The sequence below is a fragment of the Mesocricetus auratus genome, unplaced genomic scaffold (genome assembly GCF_017639785.1).
Source record: "Mesocricetus auratus isolate SY011 unplaced genomic scaffold, BCM_Maur_2.0 Super-Scaffold_100013, whole genome shotgun sequence".
Taxonomy (NCBI): domain Eukaryota; kingdom Metazoa; phylum Chordata; class Mammalia; order Rodentia; family Cricetidae; genus Mesocricetus; species Mesocricetus auratus.
In genome coordinates this window covers 72,832,691-72,856,938 of record NW_024429196.1, presented here as the reverse complement: position 1 = coordinate 72,856,938, position 24,248 = coordinate 72,832,691, and the positions used below count along the sequence as shown (strand labels likewise).

Genomic DNA, 24,248 nt, shown 5'->3' with positions numbered 1-24,248 from the left:
AAGCCTTCTGGATGCCCAGATCTGAGCCGTCTGGCCTTTCCAACTGGACATGCCCTGAAGCTCTCCTCAGAAAGTCACATTCTCACTTTCTCAGCTTACCGCTTACGTTTTCCGATTGGAGAACACAGCAGTGTATGAAAACGAAGCCATTGATGATCGTTTTTCGCCGGTCCAGGTCACCTCTCCGTGGCTTCTGCATCCATACAACCATAATTCCAGCACTAAGGGAAACCAGCTGCTTGGAGTAAGGATGTTTTGAGTTTCCGCCGATAAGGCACTTGCTTAGCGTGCAGAGCAGTACGCCCAGGGTTCCCAGCACTTCCAAAAAAGCCTCAGCTTTGGACTTCACACTTGCATCAGGTCCCTCTCTCCTCTCTCTCCTCAGCCTGTTCTGAAATCAGCATACTGGCGGCTTGGGGAAAGACCCCCCGCCCCAGGGTCATGCTTCAATTTTCTTCCAGTTCCATTAGTTGCAAGCACTTGCCCACTAGGTGGACCCTCCAGGGTGAAACCCTGGACACACTAACACCCAGTCCCGGCGACAGAGCCTCTGCCGCCTCATCGAGCTGCTTCTTAAGCACCAGGGGGCGCTAGAGAGTTATTTTCCAAGTTCGCATCAGCTGCATCTTTTACACTTCCTCTGATTTCCAAGTTAGATGACAATGACGGAAGCACAAACGAGGTGGAGGCGTAGTGTAAACTGCCCTGGGGAATGAAGACAGGCATCAGATTTCAAAATTTAGTCTAAGGAACAGCTTCGGGGGTCAGAGTGTCCGTTCCTCCGCTGTCAGCCTCCGGTGAGTCAGGCAAGTTCAATTGACTTTTTGTGAAAATGTTACTACCTACTTCGGGATCCTATGAAACCAGTAGATTCGAGAAAAGTGGAATCGATTAACTAAATCAAAATTTGTTTATACCAAGGCAGTCAGCTCTTCAAAATAAACGCGTAGAAAGGCGGTTTGTTTCCTGAACCGGTCAGCACCTGGGAAAGGTTTACCATATCGCCTATCTGTGTTGGGGCGCGCGGGGCAGGGGGGGGGGGGGACTAATTGGTTAAGGGGTATTTTACCAGATAGACCCCATCATTTATTGCCCTGTGAAGGCGTCCAGAAGTCCAATTGGTGAAAGGTAATTAAACTAGCACTATGTCTGCCTCCGAGATTATCTTTGTAATGTGTGTCTGGGGTGGGTGGAAAGAGACCCACTTAGTGAGATGTTCTGGGTGGGAGACTCGCACTTCGCTTTTTACTCTGGGGTTTGCTTTCTTTAAAAAAAAAAAAAGGCAAGAGAGGAAAAAAAGAAGAGTGAGGGAGTCATTCGAGCCCAGCTCCCACAGTCCGAGCAGAGCAGGAGACCGCTCAAGGACCTCGCCACCTGCCACATTCCGTATTTGGGCAAGCGCGTGCGTCACTGTCAGGAATATGGCTCCCTTTGCCAAGGCCGGCACTAATCTTACGTGTCTGTAAACGCGGGGTGTGTATGCCACGTTCCTTTACAATAGCCAACCTGGTGACTGACTTAAGAACATGCCGCCAGATGCCCTGTCTCCCATTTCCTTATGTCTTTTGTACAGCCCGGGGATTAGGGGGAGGGGGAACTGGCGTGTTCACTGGGGCACTGAGAGGACTGGAGAGCTACCAGGTCAAGATCCTTCAGTGGAGTGCTCTCTATGGCTCGCTCAAGCCCGGGCACCGAAGACCGGTGGGCGTCCAAGTCGGGCGCACCCGGGCCGCGGACCCTCAGGTCCTCGGAGGCAGCCGCCCCCTCTCCACGTGCTTGGGGACTCAGACCGGCTGCGTCCAGCCTGGTTTCCCAGTCGTGTTACGCAACTACTTCGCAGGGGTCGTCTTCGCCCTAATTGTGCCAGGGGCGGTGTTTGTGTACGGAGCTCTCCCGGCAGCAGGGCAACAGATAGGAGAGGAGCGGGACATTTCGGTGGCAGCTCATCCCGGCCGCCGCGCCCCCTTCCCGGTCTCAGGGGGACCGTGGGCAGAAGGAGGCCAAGGTCTCCGCCACGCCCGGGTCGCCGCAGCCCTCGCCTGGGGTTCTGCTGGCAACAGGTAGCCCAGCCCGCTGTGGCTCTCGGGGAAACAAAAAGGTGAACCGAGCGAGCGCAGTGGCCACGGAGGGCGCGGCCGGCAAAGGGCAAAGGGGTCTCGGGGTCCTCCAAGGCGCGTCCCGGTGACTCCGTGGTGCGTCCCGTTGCGCAACGCAGCGCTCAGCGTGGGTCCCCGCGGACAGCGGAGAACAGCTGCGACCGCGGCCAGAGAAGGACGCGGACTGGCGGTGGCGCCGCGGCGGAGGGGACCGGGCGGGCAGGGGCGGGGCGGCGGGGAGCCCGCCCCTGTCGGCGCGGCCAGTGGCTGCGGGCCGGGGGCGGGCGCGGGCGCGGCGATTGGGGCGGCGGCCGCCCGTCACGGCGGGGCTGGCGGGCGGCGACGTAGCGCGGCGCTCGGAACTGACCTACTAACACACATCTCTCGGCGCGGCCACGGCGCCCGCGGACCCGGCGCGCCCGCCAGTCTCCCGCGCCGCGCCCTCGCCACCGCCCGCTGAGGGCCCGGCGGAACCCGGATCGCGCTCCGGCGCAGCCAGCCAGGTCCCGGACGCCCTTTCTTCCCCTCACCGGCCAGGGAGCAGAACCTCGGTAAGCGCTCCGCCCACCGGCGGCCCGGGGGGGCCGGCTCCGTTCCGCGCCCGCTCTCGGAGCGCGCGGCCGGCGGGCGTGGGGTGCGGGACGCGGGCCGGCGCGGCGCAGGGATGGCGGGAGGCGGCGTGTGTGCGCGGGGCATGCATTACATAAACTTTTGCTGCTTTGGCAGGAGGGGGACTCGCCACCTTAAGGTAGCTGCTTTGATTGCAGCGCCCTGGCGCCGGCACGTAGCCCTGGCTGCCGCGCGCTCCCTCCCCCTCCCCGCTATTGCATAATGTCTCCGGATTTCAGGAAAATTGATGTTTCGGTGGAGAAGAGCGCGCCGGGGAGGCGGAGCGGAGGCCGATTCCCCTGGCAGCCAGACGACGTGCCCTGCTCTCCGGGGTCTCTCCGTGCTGGTCCCCTCTCTGGGCCGGCAAGGGGGAGGGTTGAGTCACAGGGAACCGTCTTGATTTGCTTAGAAGGAGGGTTGGGAGTGAGAACGGTGACGGCATTCGGAGATGCCTGCGCGGCGGCGTTTGTTTGTGTCAAGCGCTGTGTCTGCACCGACGTTTTCCACCCCATTTGTCGTCAGCGTGTTTTACGAGCCCTGGGGAAGGTGGAGGGATGTGTCCTTTCTTACATTGCATAATGGGCCCGTGGTGAAACGTGGGCGCCGAGGACGAGCTGATGTGGGGATATGCGCGTATGTGTGCAGTGATTTGGTCATTTTAGCGCAGCATTGGGTATTAGATCCTTGTTGGTACCTCTGTATCGTCCCAAATAAGCATGTTTTTTTTAAAACGAGCCCACGGAATTCATTATTAAGAAAGGAGAATTCCTAGTGTGGGATACGGAGCGCGCGGGGAAGCAGGGCTCCTTAAATGTTCGAGGTGTTATTTTTAAGACCCGGACGAGCCATTGTGACGTTCGTCTCTCCACTTTCCCAACTGGAATACGTTCCGTTCCATCAGCTTTTTTTCTCACCTTATCGTCATTGGTGTGTGTGTGTGTTTTTCAGACACCACAAGACAGATCATTAATAGATTCCTGGAAATGTTAGGTTATGTAACTGCCGAATTTGCTGGCTGTTGAGCATAGAAAGAGAGCTAATTACGTGATTTTATAATCTTGCCACAAAGAAAGTAGGGCAATCTCAGCGTTTAAGAATGTCACTATCAACAGGGGTTTTGTTGGTTCTTTTTAAGGATATTTTAAGCTGGAAAGTGACAACCGACTAAGCTTTGACTTAGCCCATGCTTGCCAAATGTGTGTCTTTTGCCCTAAATGAAATGTACGTCTTTCTAAATTTAGCCCTATCACATTTTAACAATCGTGGCCTCGGTGCTATTTCTGGTGTCTCCAGGGCTGTGTGCAAATACAAGCTCAAGGCCATTTGCTGTAGTTTTAACTCCAGCCTTCCAAGACCTCTGATAAGACTGTATTTTTAGGAAGGCATTTCGCAGCGCCCAGTGACTGCCGCTGAACGCGGGGCCCCATTTATCATTTTAAAGGACACTTTGGAGGAACTGCTGTGCTCAGAGGCCAGCAGGGAATGGCCAAGAGTCATCTTCTCTCTGGCTTTGGTAAATAACAACGGCTAATGAGGTCAGAAGTATTTATTTCACATCGTAATACCCCCACCCCCAGATCAGATATGAGTTATGGGAAGCATATATAGGTTAGTAGATTGTATTTTTGCCTGCGTAACCTAGTTTTATTCATTGGGGACAGATGAATATGTTAAGTATCTGGATATTAAATTTCTTCCCGGTCTCTTACTTAGTGTAATGATGTGTGAATATACGTATTTAATAGTGTCTGTGAGGTATATTTTTCTTAGCGTAACATTAACATAATTGAACTACAGTATTATTTTAGGGGGTGGACACATTGTAGATATTGACCCTTGGAACATATTATTACCCTTATTTCAGCCGTTTTCCAAGATGCTGCAGTTGCGCTAGGTCCCCCGACCCACTTTGCGGGCTGGGGTGGGAGACCCAGGCCTGTGGGGGTGGGGGGTGGCTTTGTAGCGCCGCCTTCCATCAAGCGTCCTAGCTCCCCTCGCTCCCAACCCAGGGACGGGGCACGCTCCTTGCCGTGGCAGGCGGGGACCTCGGCCCAACACGCGCCCCTGGGCAGCGACTGGACGCGCCTCGCGGTGGCCCGCGCGCCTCCCCGCCCCCTCCCCGCATTCCTTTGTTCTGGCGCGGGGGTCCTCGCGGCGCCGAGGCCCCGCTGCGCCGCCCACCCGGCGGGAGGCGGGCCCGGGGAGCGGCGCGGCGTGGGGGCGCGGCCGCGGAGCGGGGCGGAGGCTCGCGGGGCGCCGTGCGCTTCGCAGCGCTCGCCCGGAGCCCGGAGGCCTGAGGCGGAGAGCGGGCGTGCCTCCTGGGCGCAGGCTCCAGTGCAGATGGGCCTCGGGACAGCGCAACCCTGGGCGGCATAGCCAGGGAACAGACTCCACTCCTCAGCACCGCTAGCCGCGCGACCCCCACAGACACCTTTGTTCCTGGAGTCTTCGTAATTCCCCATCCAAGCTCCTCTCCATTCTTGGAGTGAAAAAGCAAGACCTCTAAATGGCTATAGCAATGGGCGAGGGCTGTCTTGATCATGATGGAACGTGATCGGTTGAGCCCACATTTTTATTATTTCTTGAATCTAAAGTCTATATGATCAAAGGCCCTAGGTCATGTATATGGTCAGGTGTCCCTAACTCTAAATCACCCACATCGATGTAGCTGCCCCTCTGTAAAAGTACCTCCCTGCGCTTTCATCCCAGCTGCTGGTTTCCCTGGGTGGGCTCCTGATGTCACTCCCGTGAACCATCCAGGTGTAGGAGGGTGATCAGCTCAGGCTGCTCTCTGTGGAATTCAAGTTCAGAGGATGCTATTGCACATTCTAGGGACCCTCTTTCAACTGGAGAAAGCTTTAGGGGGTACAGAAGGCCCGTCGGAGGTGCTGCCCAGGCCTCTGGCCCCGGGTATGCATACGATGACCCTCACTGGCCTCTAGGGAATCTTGAAGGAGAAACCCTTGGAGCTCGACAGTTAGAAGGAGCTCAATAAATGTTTCAGGATGGTTGGGTCTGGGCTCACTTTCCTTTACTGAACCCGCATCTCACAGGAAGGCCGGGTTGGTATTGGATCTGTGAAGATCCATCCTTTTTTTGTCGCTGAATACTCCTGACTTGTATGTTGTTAACATCTCTTCCAAGGGGATCCTTGACGGCATCAAAGCCCTTCAGCGTCCCAAAGAAGTGGGTTAATGTCTTAGGGAAATCGTCTGAAGGAAGAGAGATGAGTCCCCACAGCAAAAGTGGGTTGAACTTTTCCAGATCCCAGGAACTCTCTGTGACTGTGTTCTCAGGGTTGGCCGATGCTTGCCTCAGAACATCTGGTCTGAGGTCAGTAACGGCTGTTCTCACATGCACGTGTATACGTTCGCCACCGTGGAGGCTACATGTAGCTGTGTGGTTGACAACTAACACCAGGCCCTGTTACACTGTTGCTTCTTCATCTTGTTGAAGTAACTGAGTATGAGGTACCCCGGGGCAGTCTAGACTAGTGCCTTGCAGAAAGGACTGGAACCTGGAGTCATCACAGCCTTGATGATCACTCCTCAGAAATGAGAAGGCTGGTTACTAAACTAGTCAGGTGAAGGACCCTCTCAGCCCCCCCTTTACAAAACAAAGCAGCACTTAGAGGAGCTGGTTAGCAACCCAGGCCAGGACTCACGAAGATGAGAGTTCTGTCAGCCATGTCCACTCTCCTCCGTCATCCTGCCTGTCCCTTCAATGAGAATGAACACAAGCTCCCTGTACTTTGGGAAACAGTTTCCTTTTCTGTGTTAAGGGCTTATCTTGGCAATTATAACATCACCATGATGCAACAGCCTGCAAATTAAAGCCCTTTGTGAAAGGCTGTGTGCTGGTTGAGCAAGGCCCCTGACTCACTGCCGCCAGTGGAGTTTTCTCGCTGACCTTGCCGTGGTCATCAGTGGGTTCTGAGATGCAGGTCTAATTGAAGCGTGGGATGGAAAGGCGCGGTCAGAGTGCTCGGCGTTATTTTTACCCAACTTAAAAATCACACATGCCTCATTATTTCCATTGTAACCCAGATGGCATCGGTGCTGTTAAAAGTTGTTTATTTTTAATTTGTATTGAGGAATGAGAGCACGCTTGGGATTCAAGTCAAACATAACAAACAATGTAATTGAGATTTCCTATAATGCTCACTTCTTGTTTTTGCCAGGTATGCCTGCATTTCACAGGGTTAGCACATTGTTTGATATCCTGTTATTTTTCTAAATTTTATTTGAGTTGATTTTTATCCAGATCAGACTCACAGTGAATGTCGAAAGATACTGACCTTTGATCACAATTACATAAGAGCTTTTTTCAGTTTCAGAATGAGCCTTCATTGCCACCACCCCCACTTACCTCTCACATTTCTTTGCAACTAATTTTCCTGTAGTTACGGGGCGGGGGGGGTTGTTCCTCGTATGGCTTTAATTAGAGTTTAAGCTTGCTTTTTAAGTTTAGTGGGGATTTACTAGATGCCATTCGTTAATAATCCAGGCTTTGAGGACATGGTTTCACCGGAGTTTGGGTGTTTATAAGCCTTTCAAATATCAGAACGCAGTGTATTTTATTAACTTTCTAGGGATCTTAAATGCAATTAAGTAGCCTTCAAATAAACCTTCCACTCTAGTCACAAGGCACACGGCACAATAAATGGCACTTACAGTCGTTTTCTGATTAAGGAAGGAAACAAGAACGTTAAAAGCCAGGCTAGGGAGGTTGGGAATATTCCAGAGTTCTTTCTGCCATGCGCTGTCCCCAGCATGCATCTTTTTTTGTAAACGATGGTTTTTGCTGTTGGGATTTAGACAGGTTGACTGTGATGTTGGTGTCCCTAAGACTTAGGGGAGACTGGAGTTGTAACTCAGTTGGCAGTGTTGTCTGTGCGTTTCCAATGCCCTGGGTCCTCTCTTCAGTGCCCCTAACCCAATGTCATGGTGTGCATCTATAGTTCCACACTTATTCGGCGGAGGCAGGAGGATCAGAAGCCTGTGGTCATAGCAAGACTCCAGGAGAGTTACTAAATTATCTTTTCAAAAGTGTCACGAGTTGGAGAGATGGCTCAATGGTTAAGAGTCCTTGTTACGCTTTCAGAGGACCTGGATTTGGTTCTGAGGCCTGGCATGAGGCAGCTCACAACTTACCATAATTCCAGCTTCAGGGCATCCAGAACTCTTCTGACCTTCACAGGCACTGGCCTTAAGTGGCAGGCACTCACACAGTTATATTTACAAGTAAATAAAAACAGCAAATTCCTTTTCAAACTTTTTTCACAGGCAGTAATGGTTCTTATTTTGAAGCTTCTCTATTAGGTTAAAAAAACACATTTCTCTATACACCCACACACAGCATTCTCTCTCTCTCTCTGTGTCTCTGTGTCTCTGTCTCTCTCTCTCTCTCTCTCTCTCTCTCTCTCTGTCTCTCTCTCTCTCTCCCTCCCCTTCCCTCCTCTCCTCTCCTCTTCTCAGGCTCCATTTTTTTCAAGCTGTGAAGTTGTTTTAATGGGTAGCCCCATGTGCCCTGCTTGTATCCATCTTTAGACTTACTGCATTATGTTATAAGCACTTGCTTCTGTGGAAACTGTCAGTTGCACTAGTTCATATTTCAGTCAGCAAAAGTGTCCGGGTCCATTAATAAAATGTGGGCTTGTCATCTGATTTATTATGTTTAAATTTAATTTTCAAGTAATCCCTTGTTGTTGAACTTGGAATCTTTTCTTTTCCTCTAAGCTGGGTCAGGTCTTGATGCATTTATTTACAGATGCATCCAAACAGAAAAAGTGGGTCAGTTTGTTGCCAGGATAGGGCTAATCTGGCAGGGTAAGAAGTGGCTCATGTGTATGTGCCCCACATGTGCACCAAGCACGTGTTTCTCCTGGCCCTGGGTGTACTTTGGACTGCTAAGTGGCTGCAGGCCCCGAGCTGGGCACTCAGGAACTAGAGTGTTTTGTTCTTAACATAAAACATGAGGGGATTAAAATGCTTCTGCACAAACCCATTGACCTGAATGCAGTCTCCAGATCCAGAAGGAGAGAACCAACTTTGGAGAGTTGACCTTTGATGCGCCCCCCCCCCGTGCCCACACAATAATAGTAAATAAAAGTAAAAGGCCTTTTCTCTAAGCTCACCTCTAAGGAGGTGATGAAGGGATCAATTTGCTTTCCAGAAATTTCACAGGCAGAGGCTGGAGAGAAGGCTCAGTGTCCAGATCTCTTGCTGGACTTGCCATTCAGTTCCCAGCACCACATCGGCAACTCCCGGCCAGCCTCGTCTTCGTTGATTTTGGTATCTGAACAAGGAAGATGCTGGGTGCTTGGTGCTTGTTCATTTCTGTTTCGGGAAAGTCTGACCTTTGAGAGGTCAGAGGTTGGGCCGCACATGCGTCTCTGTTATAATCACAGGGAAACCCCTGCAGGGTAAACCATCTAGAATTTATGTTGTCGATTGGATTCTTTTTGCGGACTTTTCTTAGGTCAGGTCTTATTTTAATTGCTCGGAGTATTTAGGTCATCTGACTTAAATAAACTGCAAGGATCTGCGCTTATGAAATACAGCTCCTGCCTGTAGCAGGTTATAAAAAAGAGTGCAGTGGCAGTGACGGTGTCTTCGCAGTGGGCGTGGGAAAGTATGTCAGCTGGCATGACGCGATGCCTGCTCTTAAATTTCTCTTTTTTATTTGTGTCTTTAAGCAGTCATATTAGCTAATGGCTGTAATGGAGTTAATGGCACTAACAGAGGTAACATCATAGAATTGGCATTTCATGTCAGTTATCCACCAAAAAAGAAACACAAATGGTGACTAAGGTACCCCAGCAGTCGGTGTTGATTTCAAACAGTGACACATGGGTGAAGTCATGGTTGGATTAGTCATAAAGAGAGGTACTGGGATCCAAAGCAGTCATCATGAATGCTGATGGTTTTAGAAGGTGGCCTGGGCTGTGCTGAGGCAATGGTTAAGGGTAAAGTCCCTGCCATTGAATGTGAGGGCCTGAACTGGAATTCTCGGGACCTGTGGGGCAATAGAGCAGGCCTGCAGCCCCAGTGCTGGGGAGACAAGAGAGCAGAGACAGGCAGATCATGGGAGTTTGCTAGGTAGCCCCTCTGTAGAAACAAGAATCTCCAGGTCCACCAAGAGACTCTGCTACAAAAAAAAAAAAAAAAGAAAGAAAGAAAGAAAGAAAGAAAAAAGGAGATGGGTAATAAAGGTGATAGACATCCCAGAGTTAGCCTCTAGCCTTACACACACACACACACACACACACACACACAACACACACACACAACACACACACACACTTCATGTATATTATAATAAAAACAAAAAGATGCTGTCAGCTGCGTTTGCCTGCATGCATTGTTGAGGACAGTAGACTCCCTAGTCATCCTTGCTTCTAACTGCAGTGTGATCTCCTGCCAGTTGCTCATCCTTTCTGTCCTTTGGCTGCTTGCTGTGTGTGCTGGCCAGTTTTGTGTCAACTTAACACAAGCTAGAGCCACTGGATGGAGCCTCAATTATGAAGATGCCTCCATAGGACTGGACTTTAGGCAAGCCTGTAGGGTATTCTCTTAAGCAGTGATTAATGGGTGAGGGCCCAGTCTGATGTAGGTGGTGCCACCCCAGGCAGGTGGCCCTGGGTTCTATAAGAAAGCAGGCTGAGCAAGCCATGAGGAGCAAGGCAGTAAGCAGCGTCCCTCCATGGCCTCTGCATCAGCTCCTGCCCCCAGGTTCCTGCCCTGCTTGAGTTCCTGTCCTGATTTCCTTTGATGATTAACTGTGATGTGGAAGTGTAAGCCAAACAAGCCCTCTCCTCTCCAAGTTGCTTTGGTCATAGTGTTTCATCATAGCGATAGAAACTTTAACTGAAACACTCTACAAAGTCTTTGGAGCAGAGAAAGTGCTCACCCCTGTTGAAATAGATGATGCACTTTTGATTTTGTTCAAAAGGTGGTAATGGGCTGGAGAGATGGCTCAGCAGTTAAAAGCACTTGTTGCTCTTACAGAGGACCTGGGTTCAGTTTCCAGCTCTCACTCATGACCATCTGGGAGTTCAGTTCAGGGAATCCAATGCCCTCTGACCTCCAAAGATACCAGGCAGGCAAAACATTTATGCAAATATAATCTTTTTAAAAAAAATAATAGGGGAGGTGAAGAAACTGCTCAGTGGTTGAGAGCACTGGCTGCTCTTGCAGAGGTCCTGAGCTCAATTCCCATCAATCATATGGTGGCTCACAACCATCTATAATGGGATCTGATACCCTCTTCTGGTGTGCAAGCATATATGCAGATAGAGCACTCCTACACATAAAATAAGTAAATCTGTAAGCCTGGTGGTGGTGGTGGCGCACGCCTTTAACCCCAGCACTTGGGAGCAGAGGCAGGAGGAGCCTGTGAGTTTGAGGTCAACATTGTCTGTCTACATAGTGAGTTCCAGGACAGCTAAAGTTACACAAAGAAACCCTGTCTTGGAAAACAACAAAAAAGATAAGGGCTAGAGAGATAACTCATCTCTTAAGAGTGTGTATTGCTCTTGCAGGGGACCAGAGTTTGGTTCCCAGCACACATGGTGGGCGGCTTACAAACTCTTGTGGTTTCAGTTCCAGGGGTACCTGAAATCTCTGGCCTTTGGGGGCACTGGCAGGCACGTGCACACAGAAACACACACAAACAAATTCTCTTAAAGATAGAATAATGAAAGTGATAACTAGGAGGGTTGGAACAAGTGTAGTGACACCAAGAGGCTGATTATAAATTCAAGGCCAATAGCTGCATATCTTTTTCACTATTTCAACATGGCTGGGACTCGGGAGATTAAAATCTGACTGTGAAGCAGCTCAGGCTGATTGAACGTAGCTCTGAGCAGTCCTTCTTGATGCAGCCAACTTGTGGGGTGAGCCTCAGATCCGTGGTGCCTCCTGTCCCTAGAGGAGCTTTATAGCCAGTGTGTGAGCCTCCACACTAAGAGAGATGAAGGGGGGCTCTGTGTGCCTGGGACTGAAAGGTGGGATGTGGGGAGGATCTGTGAGGGGCCAGAGCCAGGGTCCAGGCTGGCTTGGGGTCTCAGGTTGGTCATCACGTGAGCAGCGGGTCACTAGGCATTCCACTCGCCTGTGTGCGCTTTTGTCTTCTCCTCTGAAGATGCTGAAAGGGCAGGACCTGAGGCAGGTCACACCCAGTGCTTAGAACTTAGTCAGTGCTGTCAGTGACATCTGCGATGAATGGAGGCAGCGGGACCAACACCTCAAGTACATCACGATCCAAGTCCAAGCTTGTGTCAGTCCTCTTCAATTTGGCCCCCACCCCATCTGCGAAACCTGGATTCCTAAGGGCTTGGTTCCCTACTTTTACAGTCTTCTGTCTAGCTTGGTGCCCAGTGTAAAGGTGTTTCGTATATGATCACCACTGGCTCAGCTCTCTTTAGGGACTGACTGATTGCATGTGCATGTCTGCTGCAGCATGAGTGGCGTGCCCTGCAGTCTGCAGAAGGCAGTACTTCCAGACTGGAAGACAAGGCCTGTGTGGAGGTGGTAAGAGATCATATTTTTTACTAAAGGGTGAAAAGCTATCTATTGGCCTGCAGTGTCACCCTCCTTGAAGTGGTGCCCGTTAGAGTGTCATTATCACAAGCAGAAGCCTGCTGTTAACAACCCTTGGGCTTCCTTGAGTAGGGGAGCTGCTCCTGTGTGGTGGTGGCCCAATTTGATGGGTAGAGCCTTGTGTGACATCTCAGTCTTCATGAGTTTGACATTCTTGCTGCCGTGAAAAAAGACAGGCAGGCTTCTGTGAGTGAGAGAGCTGAGGCGCTGGCTTGGTTGTTAGGGTGTTTGCCACACAAGTGTGGAGACTGATCCCCAGAACCCATGTAAAGAGAAGCTGGGCATTGTGGTGTCCAGTTGACAGTTCGGGCAATGGGGAGCTAGAAACAGAGGATCCCTGTAGCTCACTGGCTAGCCAACCTAGCCTACAAGGCAAGTTCTAGGCCAGTGAGAGACTCTGTGTCAAAAAAACCAAGGTGAACAGAACCTGAGGCGTAAGAGCAGAGGTTGACCTCTGGCCTTCAGTGGCACAGGCTCACCAGTGGAGGTGCACAGAGAGTGGGGAGCACTGACATGAAGCACAGACACAACTGTCATGCGTGAGGATGAACCGCACCTTGAAGGGGCCAATAGGGAATGGTGTGTGTAGGTGTGTGCATCTTTGCTTTATAGAGTCAGCATAAGACCCAATGAGAGAGAGTCATTGGCACATAATAAGGATGTATTATCTTGTGGTAAAGTCTGGAGTAGAATGCTTACCTAGCGCTCCCCTGGGTTCCATTCTCAGTGTGTGTGTGTGTGTGTGTGTGTGTGTGTGCGCGCGCGCGCGCACACGCACACATACATACACACATTCGCACATGCAGGCACCCACTCGTGCAGTGAGACCCAATCCATATTATAAATATTTTACTCATGGGTGTAAAAAACAGTTGATATGATTCTATTTTTTTTGGTTCTTATATTTTATTTGAAACTACAAGACTGAAATCTTAACTTTCAAGAGGGTTCTTTAAAAAAAAAGTCCCTCTGAATAGTAACTCTTTTAGTCCAAAGGGCATACATAACTGAAGTCTATTAATCTGAGTTTTTAGGACTCCCCCCAAAACACTGTGGGTGTCAGTATTAAAAGGTCTGTTCAGTGAGCCTGGAGGGCCTTTGCATTTCAGATCTGCTAAGTATGGGCATTTCGCATAAGCATGACATCTTGATGGCGAGGTCAGAGGAGACTGGGGACCCCCAGACCCTCAGGGGTGGCAGGTAAACAGGTGTTAAAGAGTTTACTTAGCCATGTTATCTATTCTGAGGCAGGGACTTGGGTTCTGGATCAGGAACGCACCCTTGATGGGCTGGCTGTCATTTCTGCCTGTGATGAATCATCCTGAATACTGACTGTGGTTGGCCCTTTATCTCTGTTAAACACTGCTTTCTTCTGTGTGACCCAGAGCAGAGGAGAGGAGAGATGGATGGACGGATGGATGGATGGATGGATGGACGGACGGATGCATGGGGCTAGAAGGAGGGATTAGGTGGATCCAAGGTGGGCAGGTGGAGGGAGAGAAGGGGGGGATGGGGATGAAGGGATGGTTTACTGAGTGACAGATTTAGTGACTGGGTGAGTATGCGACTGACTGACTCATTTCCTCACTCTCCTGGACCACACAGTCCGCTGCAAAGAGGTCCTTTGCCCCCGAAGTGGAAGTGTTTGTGTATTTACGTCTTTTTCCAGCTTGCTCACTCCTTAAAGACCTGAGCCCCGCTGGAGCCCATATTCCCTGCCTGCTCAGCCCGCACACCTTACAGCTGCCAGCACACATTTGCCCAAGGGACTCACCATGTTCTCCTTTATTGCAGATAACCAATACGACCTCACCCTGCTTTAACAAGGCACCTGACAGATTTATCCTGGACTGGACAAGAGAAGGAACATTGATGGATGAGAAGCTGAAGCTTTCCAAACCCGAAAGAATACTGGGAAAGTGATCTGTTCTCCTCCAGCGGATCTGTAGGGTAAGGTCCTTTCTGATGCAGCTGAGAAAAATGCAGACCATCAAAAAGGAGCCTGCCCCCCTGGATCCTACCAGCAACTCAGACAAGGTGATGGTACTGAACTCTGCCTTAGCCGAGGTGGCGGAGGACCTTGCCTCCGGGGAAGATCTGCTCCTGAATGAAGGGGGTATGGGGAAGAACAAGTCCTCCGCATGTCGGAGGAAACGGGAATTCATTCCTGACGAGAAGAAGGATGCCATGTATTGGGAGAAAAGGAGAAAAAACAATGAAGCTGCCAAAAGGTCTCGGGAGAAGCGCCGGCTCAATGACCTGGTTTTGGAGAACAAGCTGATAGCTCTGGGAGAGGAAAACGCCACTTTAAAAGCCGAGCTGCTCTCTCTCAAGTTAAAGTTTGGTTTAATTAGTTCCACTGCGTATGCCCAGGAAATCCAGAAACTCAGTAATTCCACAGCTGTGTACTTTCAGGACTACCAGACATCCAAGGCGGCTGTGAGCTCATTTGTGGATGAGCATGAGCCCACGATGGTCGCTGGGAGCTGCATCTCGGTCATCAAACACTCTCCGCAGAGCTCTCTGTCCGATGTGTCCGAGGTGTCCTCTGTGGAGCACACCCAGGAAAGTCCTGCTCAGGGAGGCTGCCGGAGCCCCGAGAACAAGTTCCCTGCGATCAAGCAGGAGCCGGTGGAATTGGAGAGCTTTGCCAGGGAGTCCAGGGAGGAGCGGGGTGCCTATGCCACCTCCATCTACCAGAGCTACATGGGCAGTTCCTTCTCCACCTACTCCCACTCCCCACCCCTCCTGCAGGTCCATGGGTCCACCAGCAACTCCCCGAGAACCTCAGAGGCCGACGAGGGTGTCGTGGGCAAGTCTTCTGATGGAGAAGACGAGCAGCAGGTGCCCAAGGGCCCCATCCACTCTCCAGTGGAGCTGCAACGGGTGCACGCCACAGTGGTGAAGGTTCCAGAAGTGAACCCTTCTGCCTTGCCACACAAGCTCCGAATTAAAGCCAAGGCCATGCAGATCAAAGTGGAGGCTTTGGACGGCGAGTTTGAAGGCATGCAGAAACTCTCCTCACCTGCAGACGTGATAGCCAAGAGACACTTTGACCTGGAGAAGCACGGCGCCCCGGGCATGGTCCATTCCTCCCTCACCCCTTTCTCAGTGCAGGTGACGAACATTCAAGATTGGTCTCTCAAATCAGAGCACTGGCATCACAAAGAACTGAACGGCAAAACTCAGAGTAGCTTCAAAACGGGAGTGCTGGAAGTCAAAGACAGTGGCTATAAGGTTTCCGAGGCTGAGAGTTTGTATTTGAAGCAGGGGATGGCAAATTTATCTGCAGAGGTGGTCTCGCTCAAGAGATTCATAGCCACGCAACCCATCTCGGCCTCGGACTCCAGGTAAATAAATGCCTACTGACTGAGCTGGGCGTGGAGGAAGATGCTGTTGGTACCATGCCGAGCCTCCACTGGACCTCTGATGTCGTTTCACTGTAGGGTGCACATGGTGTCCGTCTGGTGTCCTTGTGCCCACACGCCGAAGACTTGATGCCCTCACCCTGCCTGGTGTGTAGTCAGATAGCCCCCCCGCAGAGGCTGTACATATCGAACGTTATTTTTGCTCTATTATAAAGTGCGTACGGCGTTGCCAGTTTCAATAAAGGGTTGGTGGCAAACACAGCACGGGCTCCATTGCAGTTGATCTGATGGAGAAAGAAAAGGCTACTGCAGTCTCCTAAGGCAGAGACTGGGGAGATGCGTGTCTCAGTGGCCTAAGGTGCTTCCCACACAGAGCCCAGGGGACCTGGCTTCCGTCCCTAGCGTGCGTGTGAAAGGTGCGGCTGCACACATGCCTGTAACTCCAGAGAGGCAGGGAGAGTTGGGGACACAACACACAGGAGGATCCCTAGGGCTCCACTTGCCAGAGAGCCTAGCCCGGGTTGGCAAGCTCCAGGCTCAGTGAGGAAAACCAAGGTGGAGAGTGATGGAGGAAGACTCCCGACCTCAACCCGTGACCCCTGGCCTGACACACACTCACCACACAAAAATTACCAGGGTACAAATGGGTATTCTACCTTTCATTTAATGTGGAGTGGTAGCTTCCCCAGAATGAGAGAAAAAACGCAAATGTTGATTTTTTTTTTTGGTTTTTCCAAGCAATGGTGTGTTTAGAAACCTTCTAACAAAAGGAATAGGAGGGCTTGAGGGTAGAGCGGGGTTGTGCAGCTCAGGGAAGAGAGAGGAGGAGGAGGGAGACGGGGAGTGCTCCTGCACTGGGCACCAGGCACCGAATTATTCCCCACTACGTAGGTTTCTTTAGGACTGAGTTGTCCCTAACTCTCTTAAGTGGAGGACTCCAAGTAGCTTTGTGTTGGCCTCTCCTTGGCCACCTCCCTTTTCAGCGAGGCACATGGAGCAGTGGCTGAGTCACTGACCCACTTTACCGGCTGGAAGACAGCTTTAAAGGAGGATAAAGACAGGATGAAGGGGGTGGGTTTTGTTATTTGTTTTTCTCACTACCCTAAAGCTTAGCAGTTCGAGAGTGTGGCCATGCGGAGGGGGAGGCCTTAATACCATTTAGATGTCATTAAAGGAATTTGAGACCCCCATCAGTTACCACACAACATCTGTATAATTCAGGGGGTATTTAATGACTTGCTATTGAACGGGCTGCAGGTAGAGTTGGTAGAGTTCAGTGGCAGAACACTTGCCTACCACGTGTCAGGCCCTGGGCTCTATCCCCATCACCTCAGGTCGCCTGGATATGTCAGTGAGAAACATGAATAATGCCTCTCCATCTGTAGGCATTAGAAATCATAACACGTGGGTCTAGAAAACACGATTCCCCAGCGGATCGGAGAAAAGACCATGCCTGGCTATTCGCCCGGAATTCTCCTCTGTTCAAGAAGCAAGTGTCACGAGACACAAGCCCCAAGTGTGCCTGCCATGTGGCGGTTGGTGTCCTGTGTCTCTCGGGTAGAGTGGGTGGGTGACAGGCAGTGCCCCAGTGGGTCAGTCCTCACCCAAGGGCTGTCTCCGAATTCATCGTCTCGAGGTGCCGAATATGAGGAACCATTGCACCCCGACTCAGCCTTGCTTTTGGCCTGTGCTGCACGGCCAGCCGTGGTGACTGGAGGCAGAGCAGGTCTGGCAGTGGGCCCCGGTTGAGTCTTTTTGACTCCCCACATCCAGCCCAGGCCTGGTGCTTGTTCTAGGCTGTGTTCTCTGCATTTTCATAGTTTATACTGTGGTGCTTTGTGTTCAAGGGACCTCCTGCCTCACGCAGACACACATACAGAGGCCACCTATCTATCCTTTAGCTGTGGACCTCCACTTCTATCCAGGTTCTTCCGGTTTTTCTTTGGCTGTCCTGGTACTCGCTGTGTAGATCAGGCTGGCCTTGAACTCAGAGATCTGCCTGCCTCTGCCTCCCCAGTGCTGGGCAGTCTTATTACAGGCTGAGTTGAGGCCTGAGATAGTTGCCCACAAACGCTGTAAAGCAAAGATGTAGGTCTAGCAGACAGAACAGAGTCAAAACACTTCAGCAGCACAGAATGGACAGGATGAGTCACCCAACACGAGCTGTAGGAGAAACAGGATGTAGAGTTTTCCTACAAGGGAAGAAGTATCCAGGCCCGGGCTTGTAGCATGGCAGTACATTTGAGTAGTAAGCTCAAATGTGCAAGGCCTGAGATTCAATTCTTAGCCCTACAAAACAAAAGTACAATAAGGAAAAAATAACTACAATAAGGAGAGGGGAATTCCTTTAAGCTTGCTGAGTCAGAGCCCTGTGAAATAACATGTTGTGTCTATGTTGACACATCCAGACAGTTGTCCCCTGTCTCTGCAAATGCACTCAGAGGGACAATAGAGAACACAGTCTATGGCCGTGCTACCCTGAACCAGCCCAGTCTCATCCAGAAAGTGAAGCAGGGTTGGGTCTGATTAGGACTTGGATGGGAAAACATTTTCTGTAGGGGCTGGAAAGATGGCTTAGCAGTTAAGCTCATTTGCTTAATTGCTCTTCTGGGGGACTCCAGTTTGGTTCTTAACACCCTCATTGGGCTGCTCATGACCATCTGTAACTCCAACTCCAAGAGATCCAACACCCTCTTCTAGTGAGCTCAGATACCCACTGCACATGGTTCATGTGTGTGCACGCGCGCACGCACACACACACGGTCATTCCTAACAAGATGTGGGCAGTGAGCATTGCAGTCATAAAGATATGAAAACATATGAAGAAAAATGTTGGTCAGGTATCCAGAAATGGGCTCAGTCTATACTCTGGGGTGACAAAAGACATCAAGAACAGGGCCAAGGGCAAAAAATAAAAGTGTTTTTTTGTTTTGAAGGGTTTTTTTGTTTTTGTTTTTGTTTGTTTGTTTTGTTTTTGGTCTCCAGGACCATGAAGAGACCACAGACCACAAGCACCTTCCCAACCTTGACTGCCACTGTTTTGAGCTGGCCTCAGGAGTACGGTCCCATAGGAGTGGCCTCCATGCCCAGCTTGTCTCCCAGATTCATTGTCAGATGTGAGCGGTCACTGGGGATGCAACCCCCCATTGTTTTATCTCCCCTCTTCTCTTCGTGTCACTTGGCCTTAGCATTTCGAGATCCTGCGTTATCTTTAAGATGACTAAGATGTCACCCCTTGAAAATAAAAGGAATCTCACCAACATGTGAAGAACCAGAGAAAAAGTACAATAAACTAAAGCACTTCTACTATGAAAATCCCTCTGTCCCCTGCTGTCCCTGCTGGGGTTGGAGAGGTAGCTTACTTGGTAAAGGACTGCCAAGCAAGCAAGAACACCTAAATTTAATCCCCAGGATCCACTTACAAAGCTGGAGGTGAGGCCAGGCATGGCGGCACATGGCTTTAATCCTACACATGAGGCAGAAGAAGGTGGAGCTCTGTTAGCTCAAGGCCAGCCTGGTCTATATAGTGAGCTCTGGGACAGCCATGGCTACACAGAAAGACTGTCTCAAGAAAGAAAAAGAAAGCCAGATATGGTGGTGTAAGCTTGTAATCTTGGAGCTTGTGAGGAGGATCTCTAGGTCTCACTGGCCAGCCAGCCTGGCCTAATAGGTGATTGCTGAAGCACATTTGACATTGGCCTCTGGCCTGCACACCCATGTTCACATACACACGATCACTGGACACTGGCCTCTGTCCTACACACACACATTCACATACATACAATGGAAGTTTACAGCTGTGCACAGCCTTGACTTTCTAAAGTTAAGGAACATGCACCTCAGAGCACCAAAAATTCTCAGGAATGTCCAAAATGCAGCTCTCTGATCTATAGACAACAGCAACTGAGTCTGTGCAGAAAGAGTAACCACTGTGCCAAGATTCTGAGAGGGTCCCTTGCAGTAGCTTTTCCAGCAGCCAGCAGTGCAGGGCCCATGATCCAAGCCCTGTGCCTGGACAAGGAGGGTGGGCAGGAGCCAACGTGGGCCACTTCAGAGGAGGAAAGGGCAGCTATGGAAGAAGGGAGAAGATAAAGGGGCTCTTTCTTGAGAAGTCGTAAGAGCGCCTAAAGGCTAAGTACAGTGATACATACCTCTAATCCCCACACTAGGGAGGCAGAGGCAGGAGGATTACAAATCCAAGGCCAGCCAGGGCTCCACAACAGGAACCTGTCAGAATTAAGAACAGCAGGAAGCTGTGATTGACATGTCTAGTTTTCTATTGTACCATAGGTGTATAATGGTTTGTTTATTAGCTTCAAGGGAGGAAACATTTGGAAATAAAAACAGCTCACTTATTTGTGAGTTCCTGTGGCTGCTTACACACATTACCTTCTGAACAATTGAGCCCTCATCCATTGATACCTTTCTGCTATACTGGCATTTTGCTGGTTTTAAAAAAGAAACTGTTTGATGTCTTGTTAGAGTTTAGGAATGTGGGTTAGGTGCTTATACACATTCAACATCATGGCTCTGTCTCCAGCAATGCATAAACAGGGCATGGCCATTCATACCTGCAATCTCATCACGCAGGAGGCAGAGGCAGGAGAATCAGAATTTCAGGGTCATTCTTGGCCACATTGGGGTTTTGATATCAGACTGAGTTAGAGATCCCTATCTCAAACTCACGCACGTGCAACACACACAGAGCTAGATTTTTTTAAAGCTGGAAGCTATTAAAATCAATTTTGAAAATTAGAAAATCCTCACAGATAGAAGTTGCTGGCAGTCCCAGGTGGCAGGGAGGGACAGGAGTCGTTGATGTTATGTAGTCACCAATGATCTGGGCTGTATCCCATCAACCACCTGGGCCATAGAATTTCAAAAGAGGACCATTTGCACTGATGGGAGGTTATGGGAGCCCCGGGATCCCAGAAAGAATAAGGAGTGGCGTAAGCCTGGATTGTGAACCACAGTCCTAGAAAAGTAAAGTAGGGTGTCATGAGAAAAACATTTGGGATACAGCTGGCCTTACTCTGTCTGTGCCCTGCAGAGGGAGCTAGTGTGGATTCTAGCAGGAAAGGCTGAATTCAGTAAGTGATGGGATAGATGAGGAAGAGCAGGTGACCGTGGGAGGTGACAGAGAGAGAGATCCCCAGGGCTGCTGGTGGGGAGCAGAACTCACCTCCACTTCAGCCAAGTGTCCCCAGCATATCCATGCCACTTCCCCCGTGTATGAAGATTAAGGTGACTTTGAATGAGAGCATGGAATCAGGAAGGATGTCTCAGAGAGTAAGGGTACAGCTGCCAGTTCTGGCAACCTGAACTCCACTCCTGGGGCCTACGTGGTGAGAGGACCTACTGTCTCCTGCAAGCTGTCCTCTGCCTGCATACGTGTGCTACTGCACAAACATGGGCGTGCGCACGCACGTGTGTATATACACACACACACAATAAATAAATGACAAAGTATAAGGGTAGAAGAAACGAAGGAGGGAAGGAGGGAGGGAGGAGGAAGGAAGGAGGAAAGAAGGAAGGAAGGAAGGAAAGAAGGAAGGAAAGAGGAAAGGAAGGAAGGAGACATGGAAGAGAGCAAGAGCCTGGAAAGAAGGGAAATGAGGTTGCTGACAATAACGTGGAGCAATACAAACAGGAAAGGGAGAAACCCCAAGACCAGTAACCCGGAAGTGAACAAACTCCTTTCATTCTGCAGCTTTGTTGGGTTTCCAGGGGCAGGAAACTCTGAGACAGGAACAGGGATGCCAGTGCTATAAAACCAGTGAGCAGCCTTGCAGATAAAAGAGGAGGCAGCTGGACGTGGGACTTGTCCTTTTTAGGGGTCAAAGAGAGCAAGGCTTGAGGACGGATGAACTAAAGAAACAGTGGGGCCGCTATTCACCCGTTGTTGGAGGACTGCTTCAGGACACTGAAAGCCAGATGTGTGACTTGAAACTGTTTCCACGACTTGGTATAAACAGGCAAAAAATGCGTGGCCATTTCCTCCTCAGTTTTTTTTTTTTAGTAGACCCTAGACTAGAGGCTTTCCTGGTGTTCTTTTTGCACCTTTGCTAGACTATATATCTGGGCCAACATTCTACGAGTGAAGCACCTCCCTCACTGTGGGGGCCCAATGGCTTCACTTAGCAAGTATAGGAGACCTGAGCTTTGATAAGTCCTAGTTAACACTAACCTGCCAGCACAGCCTATTATCACCCATAAAAGAGCCTTCATTGAATAATTGTCTTTAGCAGGTTGGTCTGTGAGGGATTGACTTAAGGATCCAACCCACTGTGGGCGGGCGGAACCATCCCCTAGGCTGACAGATGGTCTTGAGCTGTATAAGGAAGCAAGCTCATCATGAGCCTGAACCAGCCAGAGAGCAAATGAGAAAGCAATGTTCCTCCATGGTTTCTGCGTTTAAATTCCTGCCCTGACTTCCCTCAATGATAGATTACAACCTGGAATTGTAAGATGAATAAACCCTTTCCTCCTCTAAGTAGCTTTTGGTCAGAGAGTTTGTCACCATGACAGAATAAAACTAGAACACACTGTCACTGAGACTCGAGAGGAACTCTTAACTAGAGGTCTTGCGCTGCTTTTGAGGCATTTTAAAGCCACTTGTAGAAGAAGGATCCACACACTAACAGCAATAACAGCCAGGAGAGGACACTAGCAAGAAGAAGAAGGGTGTCGGGGAAGACTATACAGGTTACTGAAGCCATTAGGGTCAAAGCCCAGGGCTTGACAGCCATAACCAGGCAGGGCGATCCAGTTTCTCAACAGGACAGTAAAGAGACACGTGACAATAAAAGGCAGAGACGTCTTCTATGTGGCCACATTGGGAAGAGGAACAAATAAAGGGGTCCAGTGGAAACCCTCACTCCCTCCAGTCCAACTTTAGACCTGACATGAGATCCAGGGTGAAACAGAGGGCAAGAGGCCGTCCTGGTCAAGGTGTGTCAAATCTATCTATAATTGTCTTGACTCTAGTCTCTTTTCTACAAGGGGAGTCTCACAAGTTGTCCAAACTGTGAAATCTCTTCCTGGGAAGCAAACCCTCCTTTGGATGACAGCGACAGGGGCTTCAGCCTTTGCCTTTCCCCAGCGTGAGACTCCTGTGGAAATTTTAACTACCCGAGGTTCATTGCTCCAATCGTCTGAAAGCATAAGGAGGGGACGCCAGTGTGACTGGGATAGCTCCTCTCCAGCCTGCATGGCTCCATGCCTAGCAAGCTGCCTCAGCTCTGTGCTTGTCAACGGGGAATGAAGGGGCAGGCTGTAAGTGAAGAGCCTGAACTAGAACATGGAACAGTCAGACTGGAAGGAAGAAAGATGGGGCAGGGAATACGGGCAAGCCACAGGGCAGTGTTTCTGTCAACAGTGGATCTCAGATTTGATGATGGTCTCCTAAGTATTGTCAACAGTGGATCTCAGATTTGATGATGGTCTCCTAAGGTTATCATTTTGTGATACCTGGACCACCATGGTTTGTGTAGGTGCACGAACCCTCTGACATCTCACAATAACCTAACTGCCTAGCAACACATTTCTCAGTGCTTACATCAATAAATGGCTGGTTACTTACTACCTTTCTGGAGAGAAGCAATTGAGGCATTGCATGTCACTGAAGTGAACTATGTGGAGGCTGAGTGAGAAATAAAATTCAAGGACTGGAGAGGTAGCTCAGCGGTTTAGAGCACTTGCTGCTCTTCCAGAGGACCTGATTTCAATTCCCAGCACCCACATAGAGGCTCAACACTGCCAATATTGGAGTTCCAGTTCCAGGGGTTCCTAGGCCTCTGGATTTCTAGCCTCATAGGGTACTGTACTCACGAATGCATCCCCCCCCACATAGATAACACACATACTCATAACTAAAAATAATCAAGGTAAATCTTTTAAAAATTCAAATAAAATACAATTCAAAAACTGGGCTAGGGAGATTGCTCAATTGGGTAGTGTTTGCTGTACAAGCATGGGACCTAAATTTGGGCCCTCAGCACCTATGGAAAAGTGCATGCATGGCTGCATATGTCTGTAAGTCACATTTCAGTAACAGAGCCAAGCCGATCTTTGGAGCATCCTGGCCAGCCAGGCTAGCCAATAGGTGAAACCCTGTCTTGAAAGGTGACTAAGGAAGTGTGAGACACCAACCTTTGTTCTCCGTGTATACTCGCCCTGCCCCCACATACACACAGACTTGCAAGGAAACACAGGCCCAATTACCATTGGATGTTGACTTCCAGCCTTAAGAAATGGCCCTTACCAGGCGTGAGTTCTAGGAGTCTACAGAGGTCAAAAGAGAAGAAAAGCATGTCAGCAAGAGTGTGGGAAGTGTCTTGGAAATTCCTGGGTGGGCACCAGGCTGAACTGCCCAGTGCTTTTGGTTTCCCAGATCTTATCAGTCTCTTCGGTGTGAAGCTCTGCCCATCCAGCTGTGAGTTTCTTGTGAGCTTCCCCATCTCATGAAAAAGACCATCAGTGCTTCCCGCTGCAACTCTACCAATAGGGCTGAGGAACATTCCAGATCACCGTCCCTCATCCTGTGACAAGATGGAACTGGTCAGAAGTCACCG

At 50.2% G+C, this 24,248-nt stretch overlaps 1 protein-coding gene across 4 annotated transcripts; it reads left to right on the top strand.

Annotated features, from left to right (window-relative positions):
- The first annotated feature begins 714 nt into the window (after positions 1 to 714).
- Nfil3 (nuclear factor, interleukin 3 regulated) lies at positions 715 to 15,936 on the top strand. 4 transcript variants are annotated; one of them, XM_013110521.3, is made up of 2 exons: positions 715 to 797; positions 14,102 to 15,936. In XM_013110521.3, exon 2 carries the CDS (start codon positions 14,273 to 14,275, stop codon positions 15,659 to 15,661), a length of 1,389 nt encoding a protein of 462 aa, XP_012965975.1. In that variant the 5' UTR covers positions 715 to 797; positions 14,102 to 14,272; the 3' UTR covers positions 15,662 to 15,936. The 4 variants fall into 4 exon arrangements, with proteins under 4 accessions (XP_012965975.1, XP_005066355.1, XP_040611915.1 ...); XM_005066298.4 differs by lacking the exon at positions 715 to 797 and adding an exon at positions 2,479 to 2,647; XM_040755981.1 differs by lacking the exon at positions 715 to 797 and adding an exon at positions 2,760 to 2,844.
- Positions 15,937 to 24,248: the final 8,312 nt, after the last annotated feature.